Below are 15207 nucleotides of genomic sequence, written 5' to 3' on the forward strand. Positions count from 1 at the left end.
TCCATTTTTGTGTTCCTGCTAATGAAATGTGTCCAGATAGACACTTTCAAGTGCGCAAGTGTCGCTGTGGTGCTACGATTACAGCCGGCAAATGGACACAATCAGAGAGTCAAATAAATTAAAAACCTGTGGGGACTCGGTTGGACCGGCAAGGTTAATATCATCAAAGCTTTGTTAATTAACTGACTGAATTACCCTGCCCTTGTTAGCCACTGAGGCAGAGGATATTTCTTTCTGTGAATATTGTTCTGAAAATAAATTTGTTCCATTTCAGTGCCTTGGTGCAGGTTCTGCATGTCAAAAGTCAATTGCTATGGCAACCTACCGTTTCTTCATGATACTGTTTATTTTGCAAATGCTAATTGCTTTAGGTGTCACACTCATACATGAGGCGGTTTATCAGAGCGTAGCAACTAAGACTAGTAGAGGCAAACACAGATATTGTACCATTTCGTACATAGTGGCTCGTCTTCTCGCCAACTAAATAATAATGAAGATGTTTACATATTGCGAACATTTTAAATAAAGCATTTAGATAAGACTGATATAACATGTTAATAAATCATGCAAGCCAATGTATTTTTAGCAGTCCAGACTGCTCATCACTGCACCACCATACAGCTGCTGTATCGGAACGAAAAACATGCAGCAATCAGCCAGTCATTATTTTTCTTTTATCAAATCACTTTAGCAGAATAGAGTCTGATCTCAGGATTATGTTGCACAATGTTGGCCGTCATCACACATCCAGATCATGATTAGTTTGACCTATAGTTCACAGAACAGTTTCGATCAGCGCTGTTGTAGATACCTGGAACAATTTTCAAAAGCTCCACATCGGAGACATGCAAATGCCAATCCTCCTAGCAATATGGGTCACAGCCGATGCTCGGTGAGCAACGGAGCCCCAACCTGCCCGAGTCGCCACAACAACACTCATTTATTAGAGTATTGAACATTTATCAGGGTCACGAGCATTAGTGACACATTTGACCACGTGCAGACGCTCGCCTGCATGTAATCAAGGGCCGACACAGGCTCAGCTGCTCACCGTCTGTGCTCGTCCGCTGCCCCAAATGATCATATCTACACTGGTTGCATCATTTTATTGAGTAAGATAGCTTTCATTTAAAAAATTGAAGGCATGTTACAATTTTTATTTTCAGTTGCTGGAGAATTACAACATACCTTTTGTAGTGTTGTGGTTCCAGTTAAGGTTTCATCGCCCTTCATAGCAGAATATAAATAAAACATTTATTTTTGTCATGTCAATAAATCATAGGCTCTCTCATCGATCATAACCGGACCAACATTTAAAGACTGGCGTGGGTATGATCTCAGATCCCCACTTTGATTAACGTCCCGGTTGCTAGGTGAAGTACGTCAGCAGGCGTCCAGCTCGGACAGTCGTCGTAAATCCCGACTGGCGACTGTCAGATCAAACAGTGTTATCTCCTATCGCCCGTGCTCACTCCGGCGAGGCCGTCGACTGCCATAAAATGCATTAACATCGACCATATGGAAGAGGACACACTTTTCTTTTGGAGTGTCATCTGAAGAGCCTTTGTGTGTTGGAGGAAAAGGACGGTGGCGAGACAGTCCAAAGATGCAAAGTCGAAATGGATAGGGTTTTAATAAGAGATATCACTGGTTTCATGTAAGCATGTTGATAAACCGGTATGCTTACTTTCAATTGGGATTCCATAAGATTAAATTAGTAGGTGCTACTTTCATATTCTTAGCCAATGTTATCTCCACACTTCCTCTTCGCCGCCTCCCCTCATAAACTTCCCCCTGCTCTCAGCTGATATCTTCTTTTCCCAGCTGGCCTCCCCAGAGGCAGACAGTATGCTTATGATGCACCACACTTGGCATATATATCCTCTGGTTATTGAGCAGAGAGCAAAACAGGCTCTACACATGATTGATGAGGAAATGGGATTCTAATTCGGTTACTCAGCCTTCCCCCTGTGGCCATATCTGCGTGTTCGCCGTCCTTATTTGGGAACCTTCATTAAGGGGAACAATGTGGGGCTTCAAGACCATTTTTTGTGCCTTTTTATGATCCTACTATATGGCATAAAATCAACTTTTTTTTAAATTGATTTTAAGATAAGAAAACATCTTTTTGTCTCATTTCTTAATTGAAAAGTGACTTTAAAAATTTTTTTGAATAAAATGGACTTCTTTAATTTTTTTTGAAAGGAAATATCCACCTTCTCTCTCACCTCTAAATGTGTTAATTGCATTTGTTGAGGGGAAATCGTTTGATATTTGCAAACTCAGTTTTGCTTCATAGCTTCTTAAACTGTGACTAGGGGTGTCACTCGCACATATGTCTGTCAACACTTAGAAAACAGTCACAATTTAGCACAGTGTGTTTAGACTACATGTATTTCGATAATTGACAACTAAGGGAACCGATGCTTAGTTGTTCCATCAGCTCATTACGTGCATCCCTTGCTGTGACGAGCTCTTATCAATTAGCACTTAATAGAAAATGTTTTAGTGACTACTGAGTTTAATCAGGATATTTCATGGATACATGACGTTCTCAAGTTTAACCTTTTAATTCCCTGTTAATTCGCAAGTGTTTCTGTGATGCTGCTGTTTACTGTAACCTTGCTGTATGTTTCAAATGCTACAGATCCGTTATTATCTCTTACTGCTTTTCTTGGTCTTTGTCTGCAAAGATATTCATGGTTGCCCCAGCATAGGATGAAATAAGGCTTTACTGAGCACAGAACATAATAATATATTCCCACACCAAAGACATGAAACAACTTTCGAACTTTTAAGCCATTTTTTTTTTTTTAATTGTGAAACAGATACTCTTGAACTTGTGTGGTGTTTCTTCCTTTCTCTTCAAATCGCTGTTCATTATTTTTGTTTTATATGACTTATTTTGCATTCGACTTTACATTACATTTTGTAACAATGCAAGTGCACCTGTTGACTGAAGAAGACCACACAGGTTTTTAGCTCAAATCAATAATTAAATCCATCTTTATTGATGTATTTGTTAAATAACCAGAAAACATTCTAATATTCAAACATATAAAAAAAACGAAAAGAAACAAACACTTTTTTGAAAAATCCTAATTCTTGGGGGTGCTGTAGGCAGAACAACAGCATCAAACGCCCCCACCCCTCGCTGCCTATGCTGTCCAGCTTTAAATAACTAAAAAGTCTCTCTTTTGGTCCTCAGGGTAAAATGGTGAAGGGAATGGGAGGAGCCATGGATCTGGTGGCCAGCGCTGGAACCAAGGTGGTGGTGACCATGGAGCACTCAGCGAAGGTGTGTGCGCATTTCTGTGAGCCAGTGCTTTGAACCTGTTAGCTCTCTTCAGCGTTGCTTTAACACAGTATCATTATCAAGAGTTAAGATCAGACAGTGCACTCTGTCCTCTTGTTTTTTTTTTGTTTTTTTTTCATGAATGCATCTGTACCCTCAAGAGTTTTCTTTTGTGTCTGCCTTCTACAGTAATGAATGTGACTGTTATGGCTGATTAAGGGTAATTTTGTTAATGGATAGCTTAATGCCTCTTTAGCAGAGAGCACCAGCTCGTTCTGATGAGCTCCTGCAAACAAACCATCTCCATCTTGTTTGTCTTCAACTAATTTAAATACAAGACTAGAATTGGACTTGATGACTCGGGACGTGCTAGTTATTTAGCTCACATCTGCAGCTAGAAATGAATAAGCCCACTTGTCCATGCCTTCTGAAAATAGCGGTAGATAATGCAACTGAATGCATTTCCGTTTACAAATGATATAATGCAAGGGCGGCGCAACGTTTCGCATTCACAAAGCATGCTGTTTTTTCCACTAATGGGACTCTCCCTGGCGCCCAGCTCTAGTCCAGATGGTGCAGCAGGTGAGCATAAATTTGCTGCCCTGAAGCCTGTTTTCATTCATGATGGGGGAGAGGAAGCAAGTGTTTGATGTGGGGTTCTCAGACAGTGTTGAAGGTCATTTGACTGTGTGCCTTTCTTGAATACGCCCATCAGGTAAACTGAAACAGACTCATATGAAATATGATGAATCCTTTATTCACTTAAATAGAAAAGGTTTCCTCGAGGAAAATTAGGCTATTATCTGTTGTGACTGCCAGGCTTCAGTGTCTAAACACGTTTCCTTTTGCCCTACTCCACCTTTCCTTTAGGGAGGAAAACACAAGATATTGGACAAATGCATCCTGCCTTTGACAGGGAAGCAGTGTGTGGACCGGATCATCACAGAAAAGGTGCCCTTTTATCATTATGCTTGTATGTCTGAAATATGTATCCAATTCAAATTTGAAGAGAAGAGGACACATGCATGAATGAATAGATGAGCCATTAGTCACAAACTTGTTTGGCTTACTCATGTTTGCTAGACGGTGCCGGTGAGTAAGCTATGAAGGAGCACGTCTCCTGGCCTGGAAAAGAACTTGTCTGGGAGGATTTTGTGCAGGTGTTTTTTTGGACGTTAGTTCTTTCAGGAAGACTTTGGACGAAGCTTGCAAATCAATCAATACTTTTCGTTCTCCAAGGAGCAGTGAATATCAGGTAAAACATTAATATATTCAGTACACAGAGAATGAAACACAGTTGTTAGACACTGGCTCCATAGAACCCCCCAAATCAATAAGAATGGAGGCATCTCATGGATGGACCATCCTTCCCTCCTTCCCTCCATCCGAAGCCTTCATACCCTAAAGCTCTCGCGCCCAGTCCACTAATGTCTGACAAACATAAGAGGTTTGCAGCAGCCTGACGTGGAAAGGTTAAGTACTCATTCAATATGTGTCAGAGGACCTGCCTCTGAGCAGGGTGAAGTATGGATTTCTAATGCGTCCTGACTCTGTAATTATTTGCTTAATTATGCAATTATGCAAATATATATGAAGGTAAATGTTCAGTCAGTTCAGTTTTTGTCATCACACATAAACTGTGAAGCCAGAACGCCAGCCACACCTCTCTGCCACGTGTCTTTATCTCCAAATTGCATTTTACACACACACACACAAGTGCACGCACACACACACAAGCTGATAAATTAGCAGGATACAACAGAGTGGCATCAGTGAATGGAAATTGCATTTATTCATTTAACACTAATTTAATCTGTTGATTTCTGAGAGGAGGCCAATCATTGTTGTGTTTTTTTTTCCTATTTTTATGGCCTGGGTTTGGTTTCCTATTATTATGTGCTTTATTGATTCTACCCTACAATTACTAATGTTTCTGTCAGGATTACAATGGTATATTCATGCTTGTTCTGTATTTTAAAGTATAGTGAAAAATAGTCTGTCATCATGTTGTAGAAAACCAAAAAAGCCCGTCCTATATGCCCAGAAGGGGTCAGAGGTCTTGCATACCTGTTGACGTGTTGAATATAGAGTTGAATTGTATGTCTATGACTTGTACTTATAAACACCGTATGGTGAAAACTAGCCCAGTGAATGGGTAGAATAGTAATTAAAGTTTGAAATAGTTCCCTAGTGTTTGAGTGGCCTTTTAAAATCATGTAGCAATAGTTCACCCAGACACTCTCTTATTTTCTTCTCCAATTAAATTTGTGGTGATTGCAAACAAGGTAGCATTTCCGAAGGTTTTGAAGAAAGTAGCTGCCTGCCTGCAGTGGACCCGCATCCTCTTCGCTTATCTCATTTCAAACTTCACTGCTCTCCCATCTTGTATTTCTATAAATACTCTTAATTAATGTTTTTCTTTTCTGTAATGGCATGGATTATTAGAGCCCCTCTTGTTCTTCTTATCAGTACATTCACTTTTGTTTCTTTAGTCAGTTTAGTTTTGCTAGTTGCCTTCTCATCCATCATCTTCACCCACTTTAAGACTGCGTGGGCTACAACCTGTCCCAGCTGACATTGGATGAAGGGCAGGCTACACCCCGTTTCCAGTCTGCGACAGGGCTAACATGTAAAAACAGGCGATCACACAACCACTCCTTCACCTATAGCCATATTAAAGTCTCTGATTAGCCTTACAAGGATGTTTTTATTGCATGCAGACGCCACAGAGTACACCACCGGCCTGAATGCTAACCCCCTGTATTTTAGGCATCAGGACAGAGTGCTTACCGCTCGTCCACTGCGCCGTCCATGCCCGTCCTTCTTTTGCACTTTGGATATGGAAACTTGAACTTTTCAAAACACTTGACATGTGATTGACAGCTCCTTTTTGTTTCAGATTTCAGATCACAGAGAAAAGCTTATACTTTTGACAGCAATGTTAAGAAGCCAAGTTTTTTTGTCACCTCTAGTCATCGTGACTGTTTGTTTTGAAAGTCAGACTTCTGTACTGCACAGTAAAAACTGTCATTGACGTGATCTTCTGTTTCTGTTGACAGATGCAAATATAAAATACAGATTTGAATTGACACCAAGGAAGTGTTTGTGAAGTCCAGCAGCTAGGTCTTTTACACCTCACTCATTTCTTATGCAGCTTCATCAAAAGACAAATTAAGCTTTATAGAGAAAATGTAATTTAAAAAAAAATGGCAGGAATTTGTTCCTACTTACAGACTCAATTCCCATGTGAACACATGAACAGGAATTACTTAAAGATGCAGTATTGCTTTGTGCATGCAGGGTATTTACATATACATAAATCTGTCATTTCAAATGGGCAAAAACAAATACTGAGTTCATGAGATCAGTGTGCAGTAGCTGTAGTCTCAGACTCTGCTTCATATGTCCTCCGGCCCTCTTTCTTGACAGTTCTTGACACTGACAGTCCGTCCATCTAATATTGTCTGCACCAAGTCATGTCAAGCTTAAACTGGGTCACCTACTGTAACACAAGGACAGCTGGAGATATATATATGTGTAATATTTTTCTTTTTTTAACTCTTTATTATTGTAGTGGCTAACTACAGGAGCAGTCAGTTAGGACTTAACCAGACTGTGGAACACAGTTTGCTTAGATAAGAAAAATTTGGGGCAATGTAAGCAACTTATACTTCAGCGAACAATCAATGAGTTCATGTTCTACACTGGTGAATGGTTAAAGTTATTCAATAAACATACAGCAAATGTAACCATGGAGAACTCGCTATTAATATAAGGTCAGTCAAAACACCTCAGACATATTTTTTTTTCTCAACATATTTGTTGAAGGGAGTCTGTCAGGTATGTCTTTGTGGCCCCTTAACAAACTTTACATGTCATTCATCATGGTCAAGAATGCTGAAAGTTATTTAAACTCTTAAGTTTGGTACATCAATGATTGAAGCCTTTATTCCATGACAGTGAGTTTTGATTGCACAGTGCTTCGAAGACCATAAAATGTACAACACCCAATGGTGAAACAGGATGCACAGATATACAGCTCCCTTATAAGCCATATTCCATCCACAGTGAAACATACTCAACATCCATCTTTCTTTTATAATGCTTTATCCAATTCAGCATCGCGGGACACTGAGGTTGATGTAAGCTGATTAAGGGCGAAGGCAGAGTGCAGACCGGACATGCTGCCAGTCCATCACAGGGGAAACAGGGAGACAATTACACACACTCGCATTCACAGCAGTGGACAGGTCAAGCCAACAATTAACCTCAAACACACATTTGTGGACTCGGAAGAAACTGAATTAACCAAGAAAAACCCAATGCACCCAAGGAGGAAACGCGAACGCCAGACAGACACAGACACTCCTCCCTATCTGAGGTGAAAAATGAAATATTTAATACACCAGTTCAATATATCTTACTTTATGATAGAAGCAAAACCTTTTCGACACTGCCCTTTCACAGAAACCATTCATAGGCTACAGCTGTGAAATTTTCATATTTAACAGTCCTGAAAACCTAAACTATTGATAATCACAAAAGTTGAAGCAGCGAAGTCTCAAATCGAATCAGGTCAGCTGAACTCACGACATCTGAGCAAGTCCAGAAGATCTGATTTGATTTCTTTGAGTTGCCTCCTACACGGAAAAACGAGAATATGCATAAATATGCAGCTACATGCATAATATAAATCATTGAAGCATTTTTGCTTTTTTTTTTTTCTTTGATATTACACTGCAAGATTGTCTAAGAAAACTGCCTGCAGCTCCATGATTTAAGAGACAACCCACATCTTAAACAAGTATCATAATGGCTCTGAATTTCTAATGTGCTTGTGGATAAAAGCAGAACGAAGGTCTGTCAAAACCTTCTGAAAATGACAATTTATTTCCATTTCACACAGTGACATGTACATATGGTGACATATGCCATATATCCTCACAACTGCAGCATGCTCTTTGACTCACGGTGGCCAGGGGGATTGATAATTGAAGTGTTGTCCTCGGCCGTGTTATGATTTGAGACTGAAACCTGTTGCCTCGGGCTGCCTCTGCTCTGCTCCTCCACATGGTAATATCATGCTGCCAGTTCTTTTAACTGAAGTTGTGCCATTTACAGGTTGGCTCGCTTTGTAGCATTTTACACTTGATGATAGATTGAAAATCTGTGAACATGTGTGCATTTTTAAGATATTTTCAGTGAGCAAATTGCATCTCCTCTGAAAATATTTCAAGAATTATTCCCTCCTGTAAAAAGATAAGCACTCATTTATTCACACATAAAACTGAATGAGTCTTGAATTATTCAATTTGTCCAGAAAAGCAACAGCTTTGGCATTTTCTGTAATGAGACCGATAGTAATGATAGCAATTATTACTCCAGCCACAAAATTGATTAATTTATGGTCTTTCTCTGAGGTTTTTATGTGAACTCATCTCCTAATCCTGTCTTTTTCTTTATTTTTTTGCAAGACTGCATTGACAAGAAACAGGTTTTATTTTTATGCTGGAAGGTCAAATGCTAATTTGTACGCTTATCTCCTCCTTGTGTTGGTTTTTCGTCTGAAACACAAAGTTGGCTGCGAGGCGGCAGCTCCTTTTTGTTTCACGACTTCTCGCCAGACGGCACACGGGGCAGACTACCAGCTTCACACTGACTAACTTTCATCAATCTGGTTAATGACGGCGGTGGCTTTGAGAACTGTGAAGAAAGGTGACTCAACGCTCTCGCAACAAAAGGCCGCTTTGTAAATGGCGGTGCGGGGTTCTGTTGTTTGGTTTTTTTTTTCATTTGCGAAGTGTGACTATTATAAATGAGGTCAGCTGATGGGTAATGGTCTGGGTGAGAGCATTTTATGAAACCATTAGTATTAAGATGCTGTGAATCGTGATGCAGAGCCACACAGTTTTTTTTTTTTTTTTTTCCTCCTTCATATCGACATACCCTAACACTCATCGTGACTGTGCAACTGTGTTCACATCTAAATCCGACACCTCTGGCACATTTTGACAAATCCTTAATTTCCCTTAATCACTCGTGACACGAGTCACAATTAGAGATGCATGTCAGTGTTGGTGCTACCCACAGACCCTTGTGCCTTGTGACATTCCATCTGTCTTGCTCTATTGGAGTGAGATATCTGCCTCCTGCCCCGTCGCTGCCTCTGTGGTCCTAATGAGCTGAGAGTCCTGACAGGCTTTGGCTGGATGCGACTGTGGCAGAGCCCGTCAGTCCCTGCTGAGAGCAGCAAACACAGCCGACTCGCATGACTCCGCCTGGCCTGTCGCTATGGACTATTTTGGTATTGTTTGCATAATTATAGGGGATAATGACTCGCTCTTTTGGCTTTAAAGGTTGTGCAGATATTTGTCGAGAAGCAAAAGCTGCTTCAAGAATTCAAGAAAATGAATTTATATGGTTTAGCAAATGATGAAGATGCATAAGAACAGCGGTTTCTTGTTTTTGTGTGTCACAATTATATGTAAAAAGGTGAGTATTTCAAGAAAAATAAACATTTTTCCTAGCGTTTTTGAACATGGGCGGTGATTTCAGAGTGACTTTAAGTTGTGCTGTCCCACTCCAAGGCTCAGTTCAGGCAAGGCCTTCCTGTGTGGAGTTTGCATGTTCTCCTTGTTTTCTCTTGCTATCCCAAAATGCGTATTAGGCTAACTGCTGACTCTAAATTGTCTGTTAGAGTGAATCTCACTTAATCTGCCTTTAAACTGCCTTTTGACTCCAACGCCCCATTAGCCTGAACTTGACAGTGGCATAGATGACTTATGGATGAACTTTTCTCATCCTTTTTTTTTTTTTTTTTTGGCATGTGGGACACATTCCACATTCTTCAAGCAATAATTCTGTTTTTACTTTTTGACATGCATAACTACATCCATCCTGTTGAATTACAGTCAAATTTGAAGCTCAGTGACCTACACTTAACAAAGCCACTGTATACACACTCCCAAAAAGCTTCTTTTCTTCTTCTTCTTCTGGTGCTGCTGTTGAGAAACTCTCAGCATACCCTTCAGTGTTCATTCGAGGATGGTTTAATTTAGCCTTGTTTTTTGGCAAAAGCCTCAACTGTCTGCTTTTCACACTCGATTAAGTTCTTATTAGAGCTGCACAACATTATGTGGACTTGTAATATTCGACAATGTTTTTTTAGGATTGCAATAACAACATGATTTGCTACAATCTCGGCACCCATGCAGATTAAGTGGAAATGAATGTGGAATGTCTCTTAGAAAAATTAATCAAGTGAAACAAGTTTTTTTCTATAGAGAGTTCATGTCTGATCGAAAAGAGTGAATGATAAACAACAGTTTGAAACAAGAACTAAAATACCAGCTGAGAAGTGCAAAAAGCTAATAAATGATTTTCAATAATAAAGCGGTGGCTCTGTTGTTGCTGCACATGGAGTTTTATCTGTTTCTTCTTTGAAAGTACTATGTGTAAGCTGAATTAACAAAAGATCCTGATTATATAAATTTGGCACATATCCATTTGATTTTGAAGATATTGTACAGGTTATGCAAAAATACTTATGTCACGTCTTTGAATCTTGAGATTTTGTAATAACAAAACTCTGTTGTCAGTTGTTTGGAATTATTCAGTTAGCTGTGAATGAATGGTTTTTGGACAATTAGTTTTTTTCTTATTTAATATTCTACCATCTTGATAATGAGAAACATGACTGCAACGTGCATGGAAACATGATTTATTGCAAATCAATGTTATGTGTATCAAATATTGTGCATTTTGAAATCATGCATCGAAATTTGCTCTATATTGTGCAGCCCCTAATATGTGTTTGTTTTGTATTTAATCGAGATAAATTAGGTAAACCGAAATATTTTTCAGTTCTAATTACACCTAATCATCTCAATCTTGGCTAAAAAAATGTTAACTCATGAAAAAAATATATCTAGACAACAAGTTGTACATGAAACGTATCAAATAAAGATCCGCTTGCTAATATTCGTTTAAAAAATGTGCAGCTGGGAAGCTAAGTGTCTCTCTTTTTTCTCCTCAGCCCAAATTATGTTAGAGAGATCGACTTCTTACATGTTTAAGCTAAAACTCACCTTTTCTCAGACAGTGCAAAGAATGAAATGAGGAACAGCAAATTGCACGACTAATCATTATTATTCATGAAATGTGCGGGAATCTGAGCAAAAGGCGGATTTGAGCTAAAACAAGAGTGTTACATAAATTGTTCATGTAATGAAAATAATTAAATTGGCTCATAATGAAGGCTCCCAGTGGTAATAACAGCCCTGTTGCCTGATGGTGCTCAAGAAGCACAGTGTATCCGTTTGCTGTCTCTTTTGGCAGAACAACACTAAAAATGTTTGACGATTCTTGTCCAGCTTTTGTTTTCATGTACGGAAACCTCCACGGGCTCATTTATAGGCATTCACTCTGTCTTGCACATAAACCTGAGAGTGCTCAAAAATATGCAAGCATAAGCTCATCTGTGATCTCCAAGACGGATTTATCAATTTCGCCTGCGCATGTGTGTACTCGCAATCCCCCCCTGCGGTGCGCACACAGGCTGTGGAAAAGTGTGATCACTTGTATAGCGAGTGCCAGAGCAGCCGCAGAACGTCACCAAGCTATTTAAAACATGATTGATAGATGACTGATTGATTGCCCATGAGAGTTACAAAAGAGTCTCGCCATGCTCGATGCTCCAGCAGCTGCATCTTTGTGAAGTCAAGAGACTGACCGTGACCTTGAATCGGTGTCTGTTAATGCTGGACTTTCACATTGCTGGTTCCTTATTCTCGATTGTGCAGCGGCTGAGAAGTGGCGCCCTCACATCCTTGTCTGCGACCCAGTGACCACACACTACAAGGCTCGAATACATGTATCACTGACATTTTCGTGCTCCACTCCCTCTTAATGAATCTTCTTTTCTCTCCACCCTCCATCTTTCCTGCCCTCTTTCTCTCCGCCAGGCGGTGTTTGATGTGGATAAGACAAAAGGCCTGACTCTGATAGAAGTGTGGGAGGGGCTTACTCCTGAAGATATCAAGGCATGCACTGGCACAGATTTTGCAGTGAGTATTGGAACAGTTTCTCAACTACGCGCCACGTTGCATTTTTCAGTTTTTACTTCAAAAATTAACTCGCTCTCTCCTCTCTCCTGCTTTGTAGGTGTCTCCCAACCTGACAGCTATGCAGCAGATTTAAAAGAGTTTCCACTGGCACTGAGATGTGGGTTTCTTTTGGGTTTTTTTTTTAGTTTTTGATGCTTCAGGTCATCGTGGGAAAAAAGCCTCAAACTTGCATACAAAAGACAAATGCTTGGTTCACTTCCCAGCCAATCAGCTTGCAAAAAAGGGAACGGTTCTGCTTTCAGTGACTTGTAATGGAATGATTTTCAGGGACACAGCACACGGTTCCTCTTGTTTTGGAGTCATTACATTCATATGCCACACATTTAAGTTAATTTCTACATTATTTGTGCAGCTTTCACCAAATAATATGAAGTTACTTTTCTTCTAGGAATACTTTTAGTTTTCATCTGTAGGTCCCTAATGGAAAGCTTAACTTTAGTATTTTTTAACCGGCACCTGACATAAAACCTCTCTTGAATCACAGTTACTGTAAGTGTAATAAGCTACTGTAAGATACAGCTGAACAAACCTCTTTAATCACTTTTACTTAATAAGTTACTTTAAATTATAGCTGAAATGTGTTGAATTAAAAAGCACACTGTAGCTCAAGTGATTACCCATCCATTATGAAATAAGATGAATGTAAACGGTAAATAACAGCAAATGCATTTTTTTCGTATTACACTTTCAGTGCAGTGTGTCATTTTGTTTTTACTACATATTTGAAATGAAGGAGATGTAGTTTTATCATTCTAACTGAGCTTGTTTGCAGTAATCACCTCTGCTATCACAGCCAGTCAGCCTCCGATATTTCATAGTTACTGGGCAGGTCGTATATCCTTACCAGAAAACAGATGAAGCCTTACTTTTTTTTTTGGTTTTTACTCTGATATTTCCACCTCCCCTGAGTTTGTATGTAAAATAAAGTACAACCTGGTATGCAGAGTGAAACGTGTTGAACTTCATTGTTTCTTTTCATTGATCGTATGATTCTGCATCAGAAGATCAGGAGTCCACCTGAGTGTTGAAATTATTCATCAAATCATTTCTCGGGTGACCTAAAGGACTGCTGTGAGGTTAATGACTTCCGACACACTAACAGGTTACAGCTTTCTCCGTGTACGTGTCCTGGATGTACATTGACATTCTTGATGTGATTTCTCCACTTGAGGAGAGAGGCGCTGCCGTTACCCGAGGGCTCTTGCATAACCGCAGAATGTGGCTAGTGGGCCTTTTAGGTTCAAGAAGATCAACCGTGTTGGACCATCAAGCAGAAAAACGAAAGAAAGTGACAGGGGGCTTTTGCCACTGGCTGTTGTCCAGCACATCCCCTCATGAGTCAAACCAGAGCGCCACCCTGTAAGCCTATGTTTCGGAGCCCATTTCTCATACTTGTAGTTGAATGCAGCAACAAGGTAATTTAAGAAAGAGGACAGTTTGTCTCTGGGAAATATTCATGTCAAAATAAAACAACTTGAGTCTGAAGTGAAGATCTTGATTCCACTTTTGTTACATTTCAGTTCTTCGCTAAAATAACTTGAATAAATATCGCCGTACTTATGAATTTCCCAGAAGAAATGAGATGTTAAAGAGAACGATGTTGCTGAGAGAAATGTGTCTAGCTTAACATTAATGTGAACAATGAGAATCCAAATTCCCCCTCTTTACAGAGAGGAAGCTTTAACCAGAGCAAGATTAAGAAACGCATACACTCCAATGGAAAAATCCAAAAGTCTAAATCCACTTACTCCAAGAGGAGCATGAGTAAAATACTCCATGTGACCCCTCTAAAAAGTCTCTGGATCAGCAGCTGAAAAACCATAGAATTAATGGAGATTTTGCATCTCAGGGCAGACTGTCTTGTTGACATATTTAAAGACACAATCCTCAATGTCGTTTCTGATTGGTGAATCATGGTTACAGTCAAACTTGAATGTCTAATTATAGCCTACCAACCTTTCCTCCCATGACACATCTCCTCATTATGGAATAACGACAAGCGAAAATGTCAAAAATCAAATCTGGACAGCAATAACCGTCGCCCACCTTATTCTTTTGGGGGGGAAAAAGAGCCTTGTATTCATCTTCAGCCAAGCATTTTGGTCCATACCATGAAAAACCTTCACTGCGTTGGATTATTCTGGATCTTTATACCAGTGTGGCGTATTTGTCAAAATGATTCATGCTTGAGGTGGGCTGCCAGCTGATTAACGCCACACTGAATATGCCAGTTATTCTCTCTCAATGTCATGTGAATTGCCACTGTAATGAATCACATCAGTGTTGAACTCAGTCATGAGCTCCATGGCTGACTGACAATCAGGCTTTCACCTCTCTTGTAACCAGTTATGCTTGAATATTAACCTTATTTAACCACACAACTTCTTTTCGTGACTGTGACTCCGATGGTTGAATAATCCAAATCAATCCGAAGGTGGCAGGTTCGATGGATTGGGTGCCATGCATGGCAGCAGCTGCCTCGGATGTGATTAACAGTGTAAACCTCTTTCTAACAGTTTGTTGTGGAGCTGGTGCATGCACCCACCAAGTTGTTCCAAAGGAGTGCAATAAAGCTCAAACTTGCAAGTATTGATGAAAACGCATGTTGCTGCATTCATGAATCACAGTTTTTTTTTTTTATTATTATTATTCCAGACAACATATTATTGGACAACTACCAAACAATTGTTGCCATATTTGGATCCGTCCAACCGCATTTTCATTATTGTGCCGCCCGCCGATGTGAGCTGCTCAAGGGGGGGTGTGGACAGACTGTGTGTGTGTGTG

The 15207-nt window shown here is 39.9% G+C and overlaps 1 protein-coding gene across 2 annotated transcripts in view; it reads left to right on the top strand.

Annotated features, from left to right (window-relative positions):
* oxct1a (3-oxoacid CoA transferase 1a) overlaps positions 1 to 13365 on the top strand; it is a 42632-nt gene extending 29267 nt beyond the window's left edge. For both annotated transcript variants that reach the window (XM_030105124.1, XM_030105123.1), the window contains exons 14-17: positions 3209 to 3298; positions 4166 to 4246; positions 12259 to 12360; positions 12458 to 13365. In XM_030105124.1, coding sequence (XP_029960984.1) covers positions 3209 to 3298; positions 4166 to 4246; positions 12259 to 12360; positions 12458 to 12493 — 309 coding nt within the window. In that variant the 3' untranslated portion in view covers positions 12494 to 13365. The remainder of the gene's footprint in view (positions 1 to 3208; positions 3299 to 4165; positions 4247 to 12258; positions 12361 to 12457) is intronic.
* The last annotated feature ends 1842 nt before the right edge of the window (positions 13366 to 15207 follow it).

Source organism: Salarias fasciatus, chromosome 12 (assembly GCF_902148845.1).
Source record: "Salarias fasciatus chromosome 12, fSalaFa1.1, whole genome shotgun sequence".
Lineage (NCBI taxonomy): Eukaryota > Metazoa > Chordata > Actinopteri > Blenniiformes > Blenniidae > Salarias > Salarias fasciatus.